The 14,514-nt window shown below is 35.0% G+C and overlaps 2 protein-coding genes across 53 annotated transcripts in view; one reads left to right on the forward strand and one right to left on the reverse strand.

Annotated features, from left to right (window-relative positions):
* Positions 1 to 1,447: 1,447 nt before the first annotated feature.
* LOC112046314 (ATP synthase subunit delta, mitochondrial) lies at positions 1,448 to 6,484 on the forward strand. Of its 4 annotated transcripts, none has more exons than XM_024082923.2 (6): positions 1,448 to 1,623; positions 2,178 to 2,301; positions 3,558 to 3,648; positions 4,201 to 4,307; positions 5,158 to 5,262; positions 6,342 to 6,484. In XM_024082923.2, the coding sequence occupies exons 2-6, from the start codon at positions 2,179 to 2,181 to the stop codon at positions 6,405 to 6,407; spliced, it is 492 nt and encodes a 163-aa protein (XP_023938691.1). In that variant the 5' UTR covers positions 1,448 to 1,623; position 2,178; the 3' UTR covers positions 6,408 to 6,484. The 4 variants fall into 4 exon arrangements, with proteins under 4 accessions (XP_023938691.1, XP_052739529.1, XP_052739528.1 ...); XM_052883569.1 differs by having other exon boundaries at positions 1,511 to 1,690; XM_052883568.1 differs by lacking the exon at positions 1,448 to 1,623 and adding an exon at positions 1,673 to 1,726.
* A 2,325-nt stretch (positions 6,485 to 8,809) lies between these two features.
* Positions 8,810 to 14,514, reverse strand: part of LOC112055815 (cell adhesion molecule Dscam2) — a 96,985-nt gene continuing 91,280 nt past the window's right edge. For 48 of the 49 annotated variants that reach the window (XM_052883513.1, XM_052883548.1, XM_052883501.1 and 45 more), the window contains 2 exons: positions 12,892 to 12,952; positions 8,810 to 10,615 (listed from right to left, as the gene is read on the reverse strand). In XM_052883513.1, the coding sequence (XP_052739473.1) occupies positions 10,534 to 10,615; positions 12,892 to 12,952 (143 nt within the window). In that variant the 3' untranslated portion in view covers positions 8,810 to 10,533. The remainder of the gene's footprint in view (positions 10,616 to 12,891; positions 12,953 to 14,514) is intronic. The other variant, XM_052883547.1, reaches the window with a different exon arrangement.

The raw sequence follows: 14,514 nt of genomic DNA on the forward strand, positions 1-14,514 counted from the left end.
CCAAAGATTTTATTATAATAATTCTTTATTGAAACCACATTGAAACATTGATATTTTTTTTATCCAATAAGTCTTTTAAAATTCCCGCTATAAAACGCTACAGATCAAAGTATAAAAAAGGCACCAGCTAGTGGCGTCATCTGTGATTAGCATTCACCGGCTAACACCCTTAGACCATTAATAACTGGATGTGGTTCGCTAACCGTTACCCCTCTGGCAAAGATCAAAAATCTATGATCTAATGCGTTTATAAAAACTGTTGCTACAGAATCGATGTTTTATTGTTGTAATCGTTTTCGTCGTGTAAGGAGCTCCCTAAAAATGCCGGTTTGTCTAGTTAAATGGCATAAAAAACGGCCAAAAACTTGTAGTTTAGTAAAAGATGGAGTAACGTTTCATTTGAAAGTATTTAAACCTTAATTTTATCAAATTTTTAATAAAAACAATTTATAAAAAGAATCGATTCTTTTGACGAAACAGCCAAACATCGATCAGTAATCGAATATTCTATGTATTTAATCTGTGGATAGTCTAAGCAATGTCACAGTAAATATGTAAGCAGTAGTTTGACTTCATACTAGAGGTCGAAACGCGAGCTATAACTCAATTTCAATTTCAACTTACTAGTTAAATAGATTTTATTAATTAGAAATAAGACTTACTCACTAACATACTAAACTTAAAACAGATACACTAACAATATACTAACATAGAAAAAAAAAATTAAAACTGTTACTCTTATTAATTGAAAAACTTGTTTAATGTAATAATGTAAGGGAATGGAACCCTACACTGCGCGTGGCCCGACACGCACTTGACCGGTTTTTTAATATTTGGTCACGTAGTGTGGAGGTAATACCTAGATGGCATCACCAAAATAAACATATGAATACGACCTATCCTTCAAGGTCATTGATTAGTATCAGCATTAGTATTAGTATTATTTAAATCTACCAATCAAAAAACAACACGCATTTTATTGATCACTTCCTATTTTACTACAATTTACAAAATATTTTATTTGTTTACATAAAAAAGTGTACTTACAATCACAAAACTAAATGGAAATACAAAGTTGGCAAATGTAATTAAAATGCTGGAGGCAGGCAGCCCTATCACATATTTACGTACCGCGCGCTGTAAGTATTTATTTCAAAAATACGGCCGAGTATACTGCTTGTATATATTTTTACTGTGCACAATGTGTTTATTAGTGTGTGTAAAAGTTACGCGTGTGTGTCTTGCGAGTCAAATTTATAGTTGTGTGTAGTGTATGGACACAGAATATGCATAATGGTGTTAAATGTTTTCGATGTGTGAGTTTACCTCGTCCCCCTCAAAAAATGACAGACTTTTTTGTTGGTGAATTTGGGTGCGAACCGCGTCCAGTTACTAATGGTCTAAGGCTAACACCCCTTTGATTTGACATCAAAGAGTAAATTAATATAATGTTTGACATTTAATAGACAGTATTTGACAATTTTGACATTGACAATTGACATTTTGTTTTAAAAATTGAGGGGTGTGAAAACGAAAAGACCTTAGCTTTCGCTAATCGGTTTCATAAATTGTAAATTCTAAATCTAATTCAAACGTATCGTCCAAATTATCACACAATAAAAAGTAAGTGTGATTTGTCTGGAATGTAATTAAGTGTAAATATCTTTACACACTGCGTTTACTGAGAACTGTAAGGGTATCAATGTTACATAATCTGTTTTTAAAGGTTTTGCATTATTACTTTATTAATATAATTCTTTTTGTGCGACAAGCTCTTGAGATATGTGAAGTTCTAAGTATTACCATTTTAGTTAACATTTGACTAATAAAAGCACATAGTCTATCATTGAGTTCCTACTGTTTTGTTGAAGAAATTCAGAGGTTAGAAATGACAATGTTCAATTTATCTTTTAGGGTAGTCATGAGCAAGTAATACTGTAGGGTAGAATATCCAATGGATGGTATTCATTAAATATAATATTATTATTTCAAGAATATTTTTTAAAGTTAGTGCCATAATCATATGGAAATAAAAAATAACTTATTCAATGCTGGCAAGCAATCAATCAACAAATCAATGTATATTGGATTCTTATCCAGTGCAGCCCAGGCTTGTGTAAAATATATAGACTTTAATTGTTGTTGTGCACTTTCCTTATAGAACCCATTTGTTTCAGAATGTCATTCACACTACGTTTGCTAAGAAATGCCGGAAGGAAGATCCAGGTGCGAACGTTTGCTGCTGAGGCTGCTGCACCAAAAGAAGGTGAAATGGCGCTCACATTTGCTGCAGGCAACAAGGTTTGTATAATCTAGAAGTCAATATTCTCTATATATCTGAAAACATACTAGTATTACTATAACATTATATTCATCAATTAAACTGCAATCTATTAAGGCTGTATAAAAAATGAAAAAATTAAGTAATAAAAAAGAAAAAAAATTGCTACATTTCCTTATTTTATTTTCTTAACTGTGAGATGTCTTTCTGTATAGGGAGGATGTCACAGAACAGCTTCATGCTCTCCATCATGTCCATCATTTAGAGTATTCGTTTCAAGTTGTATAGGCTTGCACTTGACTACAATCATGCTTGATGGAAAGCAAAGATGAAAGGGCTTGCCTAGAAGATATCTATTCACTCCTGCCTTGAAGGTGCTCAAGTTGTACATGTCAGGAAAGGCAGTTGCCGAGGGTTCCACATCTTAGCAGTTCTTATTAGAAACTTTGGTGCAAAACATTTTCTGTGGGTCGTCATTTTTCATCAGAGATGAGGCCATGCACAGATCAATCATATGTCAACTGAATTGAATCTCTTTTTGTGTGTATACTGTTTGAATAAAGTTCCTAGCCAATATTGGTCCAGCTTGCCTAACATGCACTTGGTCAGATACCTAGTACATCATCATCATATCAGTCAACGGACGTCCACTGCAGGACATAGGCCTTTTGTAGGGACTTCCAATATACTGAGCCAACTGCATCCAGCGAATCCCTGCGCCTCGCTTGATGTTGTCAGTCCACCTGGTGGGGGGTCAGCCAACACTGCGCTTACTAGTGTGGGGTCGCCATTCCAGCACTTTGACAGACTCTGAGCCTTCTTATGAGGCCCATAGTTAGCGACCAACCACCTAGTACATACAGAAGTAAAACGAAGCATTGTCAACCAATAGCAGCAGCATCAATAATATCACTCTCTCTTTCATGCTCTATGGATGCCAGGCCTACAGGGCTATGAGTATTTTCTTGGCTGGGAATTATATAGCATCCTCAGAACACACTATCTCTAAATTAACAAGGTACACATACAGAATATGAGATTCACTGCCACAATCATTGACATGTGAAAAACTGGAAACTCAATTTGGATATTGTTAATTCTCAGAATCATTTCCTCCTCTTCTGTGTTAATCTATGATCACTAAAAGAACTGCAAACAAGCATTCCATGAAAAGTTTGCTCAGAATTTGAAACACATTTTTATTGCGAAATTACACTGCAATAAGGTTAAATTACAAATATCTAGTTGATTAAATGATTCTATAACATATTTTCAGGTGTTCTTTGATAAGCAAGTTGTGAGGCAGATTGATGTGCCCTCATTCAGTGGGTCGTTTGGTATCTTGCCCAAGCATGTCCCTACACTAGGTAAGCAAAATTATATTTGTATAGTAGCAGACACTAGCAACTCCATTTTTATGAAAATTTGTTTTGTTACAAATCTAACTATGGATTTGTCCAGGATTTCAAGTAACCTATGCTCCAAGGTCTAATTTACCATATATATAATCAGAGGCACAATTATCCGCCTTTTATGACGGGAGCATATTAAAATAAGCGGATAATTATACCTCTGAGTATAATTCAAATTGGTGGTGTAGATGAAAAACTAACATGTCGCTTTTTAGACAGACTTACTTTCACATATTTAATATTAGTGTGGATTTAGGGAATATTAGTGTTTACCCACACTGACTTGTCTCCTTCATAATAATCCATTTCTTGTCAGACAAAAATTTCCTGTGTGACTGATTGTCTTAATAGTTTTTTTAGCTTTTAGTAGCTTTTCCCACGACTTTGTTTGCCTGTAGAAGATTGTTCCAGGACAATTTGGCTAGAGGTATGTGTGTGTTATAAGTAAGTGAACTTTCACAAGCATAAAATTAATAAAGATGTTGTGATATTTTGTTTTGATTTCAGCTGTTCTTAGACCCGGTGTGGTTACAGTGACTGAGAATGACGGCAAACAGAGCAAGATATTTGTGTCCTCCGGCACAATCACAGTTAATGACGATTCCTCAGTACAGGTAATCTGATTTTAATTACATTACATGGTGATAGCTCAGTGGATTACCTCTGCCTCTGATACCTGAGGACATAGGTTTGAATCCGGTCGAGGGCATGCACCTCCGTCCTCCATCTAAATTTTCATTATGTGCATTTTAAGAAATTAAATATCATGTGTCTCAAATTGTTCACCAGAGTATTACCTCAATTCTCTGTGTGTGTAGTTTGCAAAATCAAAGGCGACTCGTGCTCAGCAGTGAGCCGAATATGGGTTGATGATATGTTAAATTATATGAATGTAAGACTAATTGGAGGGAGAGGGAGGTTGTGATTAGATTGAAAGATTGGTGTCTTTTAGTGTGTAAAACTTTCATCAAATCAATAATTAGCTAGTAGTTCGTTAGGCAGCGTGACGGCGTCTACGCTGCCTAACTAACAACTGAGCTCAAGTCATCAAATACCCTCTTTATAACACTGATACCTCCCCTCTCCAATAACCTAAATAATTAATGTTAATACCACCTGTAATCGAGGAACTTGTAACAATATGGCATTGCGTGACTACGTCTACGCTGCCTAACAAACAACTGAGCTCAAGTCATTAAATACCCTCTTTATAACACTGATACCTCCCCTCTACAATAACCTAAATATTGCATGGTAATACCACCTGTAATCGAGGAACTTGTAACAATATGGCATTGCGTGACAGCGTCTACGCTGCCTAACAAACAACTGAGCTCAAGTCATTAAATACCCTCTTTATAACACTGATTCCTCCTCTACAATAACCAAAATATTGCATGGTAATACCACCTGTAATCAAGGAACTTGGCATTATGAATTATGCAAATAAAACCATGGTTGCAGGTCTTAGCTGAAGAGGCGCACCCCGTAGAGAGCTTGGACCGCTCCGCCGCGCAGGAGGCGCTCAGCAAGGCACAGTCCGAGTTCAACTCGGCTGCCAATGAACAGGTATTGTGAACTTGTTTTTTTTTTTTTTTTTTTTTTTTTTTTTTTTTTTTTTTTAATTTGGATCACAAAACTGGTTACAATCATGTTACACTATTTAATAACATACATAAAACGTAATAAATACGATTGCACCTTCTTGGTGTGACCACAGCATTGTTATAATAAACTATCATGCACACAACAGCACTTAAACGATAACACTACACGAGACAACAGTATAAATGCAAAAATCACTAAACTAATCGTTAATCCTTAATCACTAAGTAAACTTGATGAGTTTTTTAAAAGAGGTCAGAGAACTACAAATAAAATCAGCATTACTACTGTGAGCATTTAAGAGTGAACATATTCGATAAACAGGCGCATGCTGACCGGCTCTGGTTCGACAGAAGGGTAAATGGAAGGGCTTTCGATTCTGTAAACGGCTTCCTGGACGTGGTACACAAAACATTAGACCAATTGTTGACCAATAACCAATCACTGATAGAAACACTGTAGACAGTTTACATTAAATTTGATATGAGTCAACTACCGTATTACTGATAATTACTTAGAAAAAAAATCGGTTGTCTGTAAAATCGATTTACTGACGATAGTTGAACGTGTCACAGAACGATTGCATTTTTCAAAATAAAATGTTCGTTTTTCTAAAATACTGTTTAATAATCTTCATAGACCAGAATATAGTTTATTTCTTGTAAAAAAATTTGGCAACCCTAGAGCGAGGGAATGACGCATGACGTCATCTTTTTTCGCGTGTGCAGCCAGCTCCATCGAATTATAAATCGATGTTGTAACGTCAAAAACGCTTGCTCATAGAGAGTAGAGAAAAGCATGGGATGTCATAACCTGTCTCATAACTTTAAAGAAATTATTTATCCCGCATGTCAAATGGTGAAGGAAAAACATCGTTAGGAAACCTGCATACCCGAGAATTTTCTTAATTGTCTACGTGTGAAGTCTGCCAATCCGCATTGGGCCAGCGTGGTAGACTAGCCTAACCCCTCTCATTCTGAATGGAGACTCGTGCTCGACAGTGAGCCGAATATGGATTGTTAATGATGATAATTTGTCTCCAGGCTAAAGCTGAGGCGGCCATCGCTGTAGAAGTCGCAGAGGAAATCGTGAAAGCCGCGACGGCGTAGATTGCCATCGGTGGACGTTTAGCTTAACAACTATTTAATGGTAAAATAATTCAATAAACTCGTTTAAATAGAGCAAACAGATGTGTTTTTTATTTATTTATTTATGACTAGCTGACGCCGCGCGGTTTTATGTGGTTCCCGTTCCCGTAGGAAAACGGGGATACTATATAGCCTATAGCCTTCCTCGATAAATGGGCTATCTAACACTGAAAGAATTTTTCAAATCGGACCAGTAGTTCCTGAAATTAGCGCGTTCAATCAAACAAACAATTAAACTCTTCAGCTTTATATATTAGTATAAACTTCGTTTTTTTAGAATTGCAAAATCTTGTAAACAAATATGGCCGTATTCATCACTGACATTAGTTGTGACGTCATCCTAGGGATGGGCCGTTGATGAACTATATCGAGAATTAACTACTACTAATCGAATTTTATATCAATTGTAAAAAACTCACTTTACTTAAAAACTCACTTCTAAGTTGGCAACACTAATCACACAGTCAAAATACGCGCGATATTAACTATCTACCTCTTTCTGTTGCATATTAATTAATACCTATCAAATAACATTTTTTTCACTTGTATCTGTTTGTTATAAATTAAAAGAGTACTAAAAAATTTAGGCAGTACTTGTTAACGCATTATCTTTTTTTAACATATAAGTACGTAACTAACTAAACAGCGCTATGAAAAAAATACTTTATTCAAATTACTCAATACGATATCGATACTGAACGGAATACATTCGATATTTACAATCGGTAAATCGTTCATTTTTAATCTGTGATGACAATTTTACTTGGCACAACCTTAGAGAGACGAAACGTCAAATTAACATTTAAATGTAATCTGTGTGCATAATTTCGTGTTTAATTTCGTTTATTTCTAAAAATTTTGATTAAACCCTGTGTAAATTAAAAAAATGTTACGTTTGTATGATTCTCCATAGGTGGATTGTAAAGAACAAAGTGTTTGTGCGTGTTTTAATAGTTTGATGGTTCTGAAAACTGTTATGAAAGTTTGGCATCGACAAAAGGGTTTGTTTATTTACCAAATAGCGCAATTCAATCTGGACATGGTATAGATATAGATATTATAAAACAAAATTTTGACGGCCTCCGTGGCGCAGTGGTATGCGCGGTGGATTTAATGACGGAGGTCCTGGGTTCGATCCCCGGCTGGGCCGATTGAGGTTTTCTTAATTGGTCCAGGTCTAGCTGGTGGGAGGCTTCGGCCGTGGCTAGTTACCACCCTACCGACAAAGACGTACCGCTAAGCGATTTAGCGTTCCGGTACGACGTCGTGTAGAAACCGAAAGGAATGTGGATTTTCATCCTCCTCCTAACAAGTTAGCCCGCTTCCATCTTAGATTACATCATCACTACCATTAGGTGAGATTGTAGTCAAGGGCTAACTTGTAAAGAATAAAAAAAAATGTCCTCCGCCGTGTCTGTCAAAAACTGCAGTAATAAAGAATACTGAACGGATTTTCATGTAGTTTCCACTAATAGTTGACATATTGATGTATGATATAAGTTTTTGATATATAACTTTTGAGAGTGTTGTGTAAATTGACTGTACTATCACCCTGATTGTTGCGAATTTTATGTTCTTTTCTAGGCCCAATTAATATCATCTAAACATTACAGACATTACTAAGCCAGTCAGATCTTAATGCTTGGTGTCAAGGTTCTAAGTAACTACCTACCCTGTAGGCTTGGCATACGTCAATGATATATCTTGTGAAGAGAAAAAGACATTGTCGACCAATAGTGGTGGAGTTGTAATATCAATTTATCTTCCTGGAACTCGTCTCCTGTGATTTTTAGTTTTGAAAATTCCTATAGTGTAAAAATATAGCATACTAACAAACTTCTTAAATATTTGGAACTTGTTTGAAAAAACATTTTAGAGTTGAAAGTTGTTTATTCTTTACAACTACTTATTGTTTTTTATTGACAGATTTTATAAAGCAAAATTCTATACAAAAAGAATTTCTCTTTTTATTCACTGGTAGGTGATCTTTTCTTTTTTCAAGAAAATAAAATAGACTTTACTACTAAACTAACTACTAAAGTTTACTCAATGTGATCGTTAGTAGTCTATTTTCTTTACAATAACAATACAATTTTCTTATAAAACAGACAAGTTTGTGTATTTGATTGATTATGAGGATACGCGGACCTCTGCTATTTCTTTTGCTAAAAGCGTTAGTTTCAGCGTTTTCTATTCTATGTTTGTAACGCATTTAGAAATGAAGATGTTTTACGGTATTGGTCGACATTTGTCTTTCTCACGTTTATCGTGGTCACCACTATAAACTTATGTACTTAGCACTACTGATTATGTTAGCGTTACGATGAATTGGGGATTTAGGAAGGGTTAAAATAAAACTCGAATTCGTAGTTGAAATATGAGTACTTTATTCAACACAATTCAAACACTTTGGTACAAACAGTTATTTGCAATTAGCAATATCGTTTATTTTACAAAAAAAAAACGCCTTTCAACTAAGCGCAAACGCAGCACTCGAAGCAAAAACATTGAAAAATGTTAGGTTACAAAATCAATCCCGTCAAGGTGGCGATATTTGGCTGTTAAACGCTTAAATGTAGATATTCATCGAATAGTTTACATTATAATTTGGAATATTCTTAATTTTAAAATTTTCATAATAGATTTTTTTTTTACTAAAATTTTATAAGTCCAAAATTTCTAATTGGAAGGTTTAGAGAAGAGATCGGTTTCTAGGAAGTCGCGATAACCTATCTACAAGCCTACGTTGCAAAGCGTACACGATGTCACAACATATAAGAAGACATCTAGAAAATGACACCTCGCGTGTCTTATACCTAAATCGTTCGCATATTATAGAGATATATTATAGATGACGATTATTTATCGAATAATTAAAATGCACCTCACAAGGGTATAAATATAAGTCATATAAAATGCTTTCAACCTTTCGTGTCTGTAATGAATTATTGGCAGTATACAAAGTTATGTAGCTCGAGTAAATTAACAGGGTAGTCATAAGATTATGATAATTTTTATGTATAGTTACTTATTGTTAGGTATACATAGGTACTGAAAATTTAATAATGCATGTACTTACATCACTAGCTACTGGTTACATAGTATTTTGTTTTCAAAGAGTTGATTAATTACTAATAAGATGCCCTTATATCTACACTTATCTTAGGAAGTTTATGTAAACACAATGAAAACATCAAAATTCACTACACAATATAAAAAAAATGACATGGCATTAACGTAAATGGTAAAAAGCATCACGAAAACTGTAACATCAAAAAGGAAGCATCGAACCGACCGTACGGTCGTGGGTTACTTAATTAAAAGTGATCTTAAAAATACACAAATATAAATAACGTTAAATGTTAGTACAAATAAAATAAATGGGTAAAAAATTCAAAATATCACATTATTACATGTTGAGCTTAATTTAAACATACGTTAAACACCCCAATTGCCGTCAAACTACAGTCGCGTCCGTTCATTTTAAATTAAGCTAAACAAATAAGATCAAAATATAAATCCACCACTCCGCTGTACAAATGTGCAAATCAATCCAAATTGGGTGCGCGGCGGTAAGTTTCTTGTTAGATAATTTCATTGGTAACACGTCACCTTTCTAAAGGAAATATATCAATTTGAATTAACTACCACAACCATAATTTTCTGTTTCGAATGGTAACACTATAAAAAGTGACGTGACGTCTACGGGGAGGGCGAGCGAACTCCGGGCGACGCACCCAATCCTGCGACCTTGTACAACAGTAGGGGTCAAACGAAATGACTTATGGCACAAACGTGCATAACGTTAAACGAATGAAATCTAGCCAACTCAGTCGATACTAAATGAAATAGGGCGACACACCGGTTTCAAAATTTACAAAAACGAATTTGGCATGACCGATCGCCGCCTTGTCGATACGCAATCGCGATGCAACGAAATCGCGAGAGCGGAGCGTAATCGCTGTACCGTGCGACGAAATTTAATAAATTATTGAAAAAAGCCGACGAATTGCGTCGACAGGGCCGCGAGCATTTAAACTAGACGCTTAAAAAGGTTCCCCCGGTGTGCGACGGAGCTGTTTACAAGTTACACTGCCACAGTATCGTAGGCTGTGAGTCCCCCCCGCCCGTGGACTGCTTGCTGGGGGATTGGGGTGGTTGCTTCTGGTCTGTAATATTACAAGTCGTTATCACGCTGCTGCAAATAGGTATCACTTTATAAGGTCTGAATTTTGTATTGCTTTATTTGAAATTGGCTCGCGCTTGGCCATGATCTCACCTTGGTAAGTGTAGAGGTGGGCTAAGGTGGAACGCGCTAGAAGACGTATGTTTTGAAAACTATCTGCTTAGTTATCGATTACCAATTTTAGTATTTATAAACTAATCTAGCCACACTTGATGTTTAATAAAATGATGGGACAGCTTCATAAATCAAATACCAAAAAACTGGTACTAAATATTAGATAGGTATATTCTGCAATTAAAAAGTATAGGAGCAATAAAAATAGCTGTGTGAGGCGCAATTGTATATAAAATTATCGATTGATTTTTCAATTTATCTATATAAATAGATATGAACTAGTAATTGAGATCGATAATTTTAATTATTTCAATGTGGGTTCTACGCGGTACATATGGGTATACAGTTTGTACATTTGCGAAAAAGCTAACGTACGTGGCTACATGATACAATTGCAGTATTTATCATCCAAAAATAATGTTGGACACACAGGCGGATTATAGTTTTAATTTTTTTTTTATCAGTAATGGTTTAGCAAAAGAAATGGCTCAGTGCAGTGGATTAAAGTGTTAGCCACATAATATTAATGGTTAGGAAATAATAACAGTTCAGGCAAAATTAAATAACATTCAGCAAAATATATTCTTCTTCACATACATTGACTTACTGTTTCCTGTCGACCATGGATGCAGAACATAGTACATGCTTAATACCGACAGACACTAATACAGTACTGTGTCCAGAGGACTGGGCACAACAACATAGCTCACACAAGTAGTCGGCGGTTAGTACAATTGTGTATTTATGCTAGAGATGTACCGATGACTTTTTAGACCTGAATTTACTAAATTATTGTGATTACTACTGTAAGAACCCTCGTCCTTACTATAAGATCTCTACACTGGTATGGTAAGCAGACCGCACACGACCATTCCGGTCTAGCGCCGGTGACAGACTGTCCCATTGCCCCCATTACCCATGAGACAGTGTATGTAGTATTGTAGGTATCTATTTAGTATACACAAACACTACAACTACATTTTGTCAAACTCAGGTATACTTTGGGCAAAACTATTCATTTTCTCTTAAGTTTTTTAGTTGACTAATTGTAAACGCCCACTTATCCGCATCGTACGTATCGGACGCGTTGCATCAAACGGATTTTTAATTTTACGGTAGATAAAATCCGTTTGATGCAATCCGTAGGATGCGGATCAGTGGACGCACTTGTATGACTTTCTATACAAAGAATACTAAAATCCGATTAATCTATCTAAATCTAATTAATCCGACCGATGGATCTGTGGACGCCTAACATTAATGTACGTAACACAACGATTTGAAATTAAATTCATCAAAGAGACAGCATAAATATTGCATTTGTAAACGACAGCACTTGCAATATAATTTAAACTTAATTGCAAATATCAATTCAGAACTATCTGTAAACAATTCTCTTACGAATTTTTAAAAATGAAAATAATGCATTCAATCAATCGGTACATCTCCGTTTGTAACAGTGCTTAATGTATTAATAACTAAATAATTACGTGGGTCATTCATTCAATTATCAAAAATTAAGATAAAAGTCAATACGAATCATATTTAATGTTTCAATGCTGTTTAATGACATCTGAAAACTAAATATAGTACGAGATCGGGTATAAGCAATATATAGATATACCCTCATTTGTTATTTAATTGGGATTAGAAATAAACGATAGAAAATATTGACATTAGCACATTGCATATTGGTTGCCTAGTTAAATTGCGGTCGAGCAGTATTAAATGATTGATTACTTTTTTTTGTAACTGTTGGGTTGCTAGATATAAACAGATGTTATTTACGAGTATCTCCTCATCATCTCATCATTCGTCTATAAAAGCTTATTTAAGGCTTAATTTAACTGTATTAGGTTGCCTTTGAACTAGACTTCATGGTCTAACCCCTCTCATGCAAAGAGGACTCGAGCTGAGCAGTGAGCCGAATATGGGTTGATATTGATGACTGTGAACATTATCTATGATTTATTTCATAGCACTAATGAATAACAGATGAGGGTATATATTTCTAATCCCGGATCTTAGACTAATAACATCATCAAGAAATTGTAAAAGGTGTTATTTGTACGTGTGCAAGATGTGTGTAAATGTGTACATAAGTGTGAATGTGTGGGTGTGGGAGAGAGGCCTGGTAGAACTGACCTGTCAATGAGTTTCCTCATTTCGTCGCCGTGCAAGCCGTCCTTGGCATTGTGGGCCCTTACTGCAACAACACACAAGTCACGACGCGTCTACTCTAGGCACGAGACTTGGAGGATGCCCTCTACAAAAACTTTACGCCAGTACCCACTAAATACACTCATTGTCTTTATTTAGATAACCAACTTCAAGGTATTTTTAATGATTCAACAATGTACTTTGTCTACATTTAGAAGTCCGTTTGGCTTTTGGCTTTGTTTAGGAATAGACAAGCGTTTGAGCGTGTTTTGTGTACAACTGAAGGAACATTCTTACATGAAACGATTCTTCAGTTTATACTCATTGGTCTGTGATCTTACCTTTACATCTAAAGCCAAACACACTATAGTTATAATTAAATCTTCATTTGGACTGATTAAAGCATCATAGGCTTCACAGAAAAGGCCTTAGTCGTTAATGCATCTCTACAAATCTTGATTAAAAGATCTGATTAAAACTTTTTAGCAGGAGTCTGTTGAAAAAAGATTTTCTCTGTACTTTAACTTTATATAAATTTTAGCTAAGATCAAATATTTACCGCGGTAAAATTCATAGGTTTGATCTTGTAGTTGGTTACACTATCTCGTAACTTGATTGATATTTAATGGGTATTGGTTCTAGAATGTAAAACACATGAACTAAATCTACGTAACCAATCCAGACAGAAGGTTAACACAATCACGTCTAAACGTCGAGTTAAAAATCCAATTAAGAGAATTTGAAATTCCTCGTCAAAACCTAGAACTTGGTAGAATGAAGCATATCATCCATATGACTTTTGATTTGAATCAGCAGTGCTGACTTAGTTTTACGATATTAAATATGGTATTCGCTCTAGAAAAATAAATTTCGGTAGGATTCATTTTACCAAGTCAAAATTTAACAAATAGGTAGGTAAAAGTGGAAAAATTTTGAAAATAAAAATATAGTAAGCCAATTGCAAGAATGTCTAAAAGCCGAGAACAACTTCATTTGTTATTTACGTAGAATTTCGCATGCGGTCAGTCACAAGTATTAAACATAATTAAAGAAGAATTAAAACTATTGATTCAAAATCGCTTTACCGTCTTCTGTTCAGTTGACACCCGTGTATGCATTGACCATAATTCATTTTCAATAATTATTTTCAAACACAAATATTTATATAACAACATCGATTCAGAATTTTGAAAATGACTTTCTAGTCTAGAATGTAGTCGCAGTGATAAAACTTCATATAAAAGTTTTCTTTATGTTATAAACAATCATACACAGAACAGTTGTGATGTCCTATTTGACGTAATCATAATATGGTTGAGGTATTGGATATGTATGTTAATTAGCGAACGAAATTAAGCGTGAATGTATGAGGCAAATGATGTTGAATATTATTACACGGGTAAATAGTTAATTGACGTTGTGGAAAATGGGTTGTCATGAATATGAAGTCGAATATGACAGCATTACTGTTCGTAGAGCAAAACAAGTCCCGAAAATAAACTATTTCATTAACTCTCCCTTAATATAAAAAGAGAGAGTTAATGAAACAGTTAATCTATATTACTTTTTTGATGAAAGACCGCCAAACTGTTTAAAATATCTCTCGTA

This window comes from Bicyclus anynana, chromosome 9, assembly GCF_947172395.1.
Source record: "Bicyclus anynana chromosome 9, ilBicAnyn1.1, whole genome shotgun sequence".
NCBI lineage: Eukaryota > Metazoa > Arthropoda > Insecta > Lepidoptera > Nymphalidae > Bicyclus > Bicyclus anynana.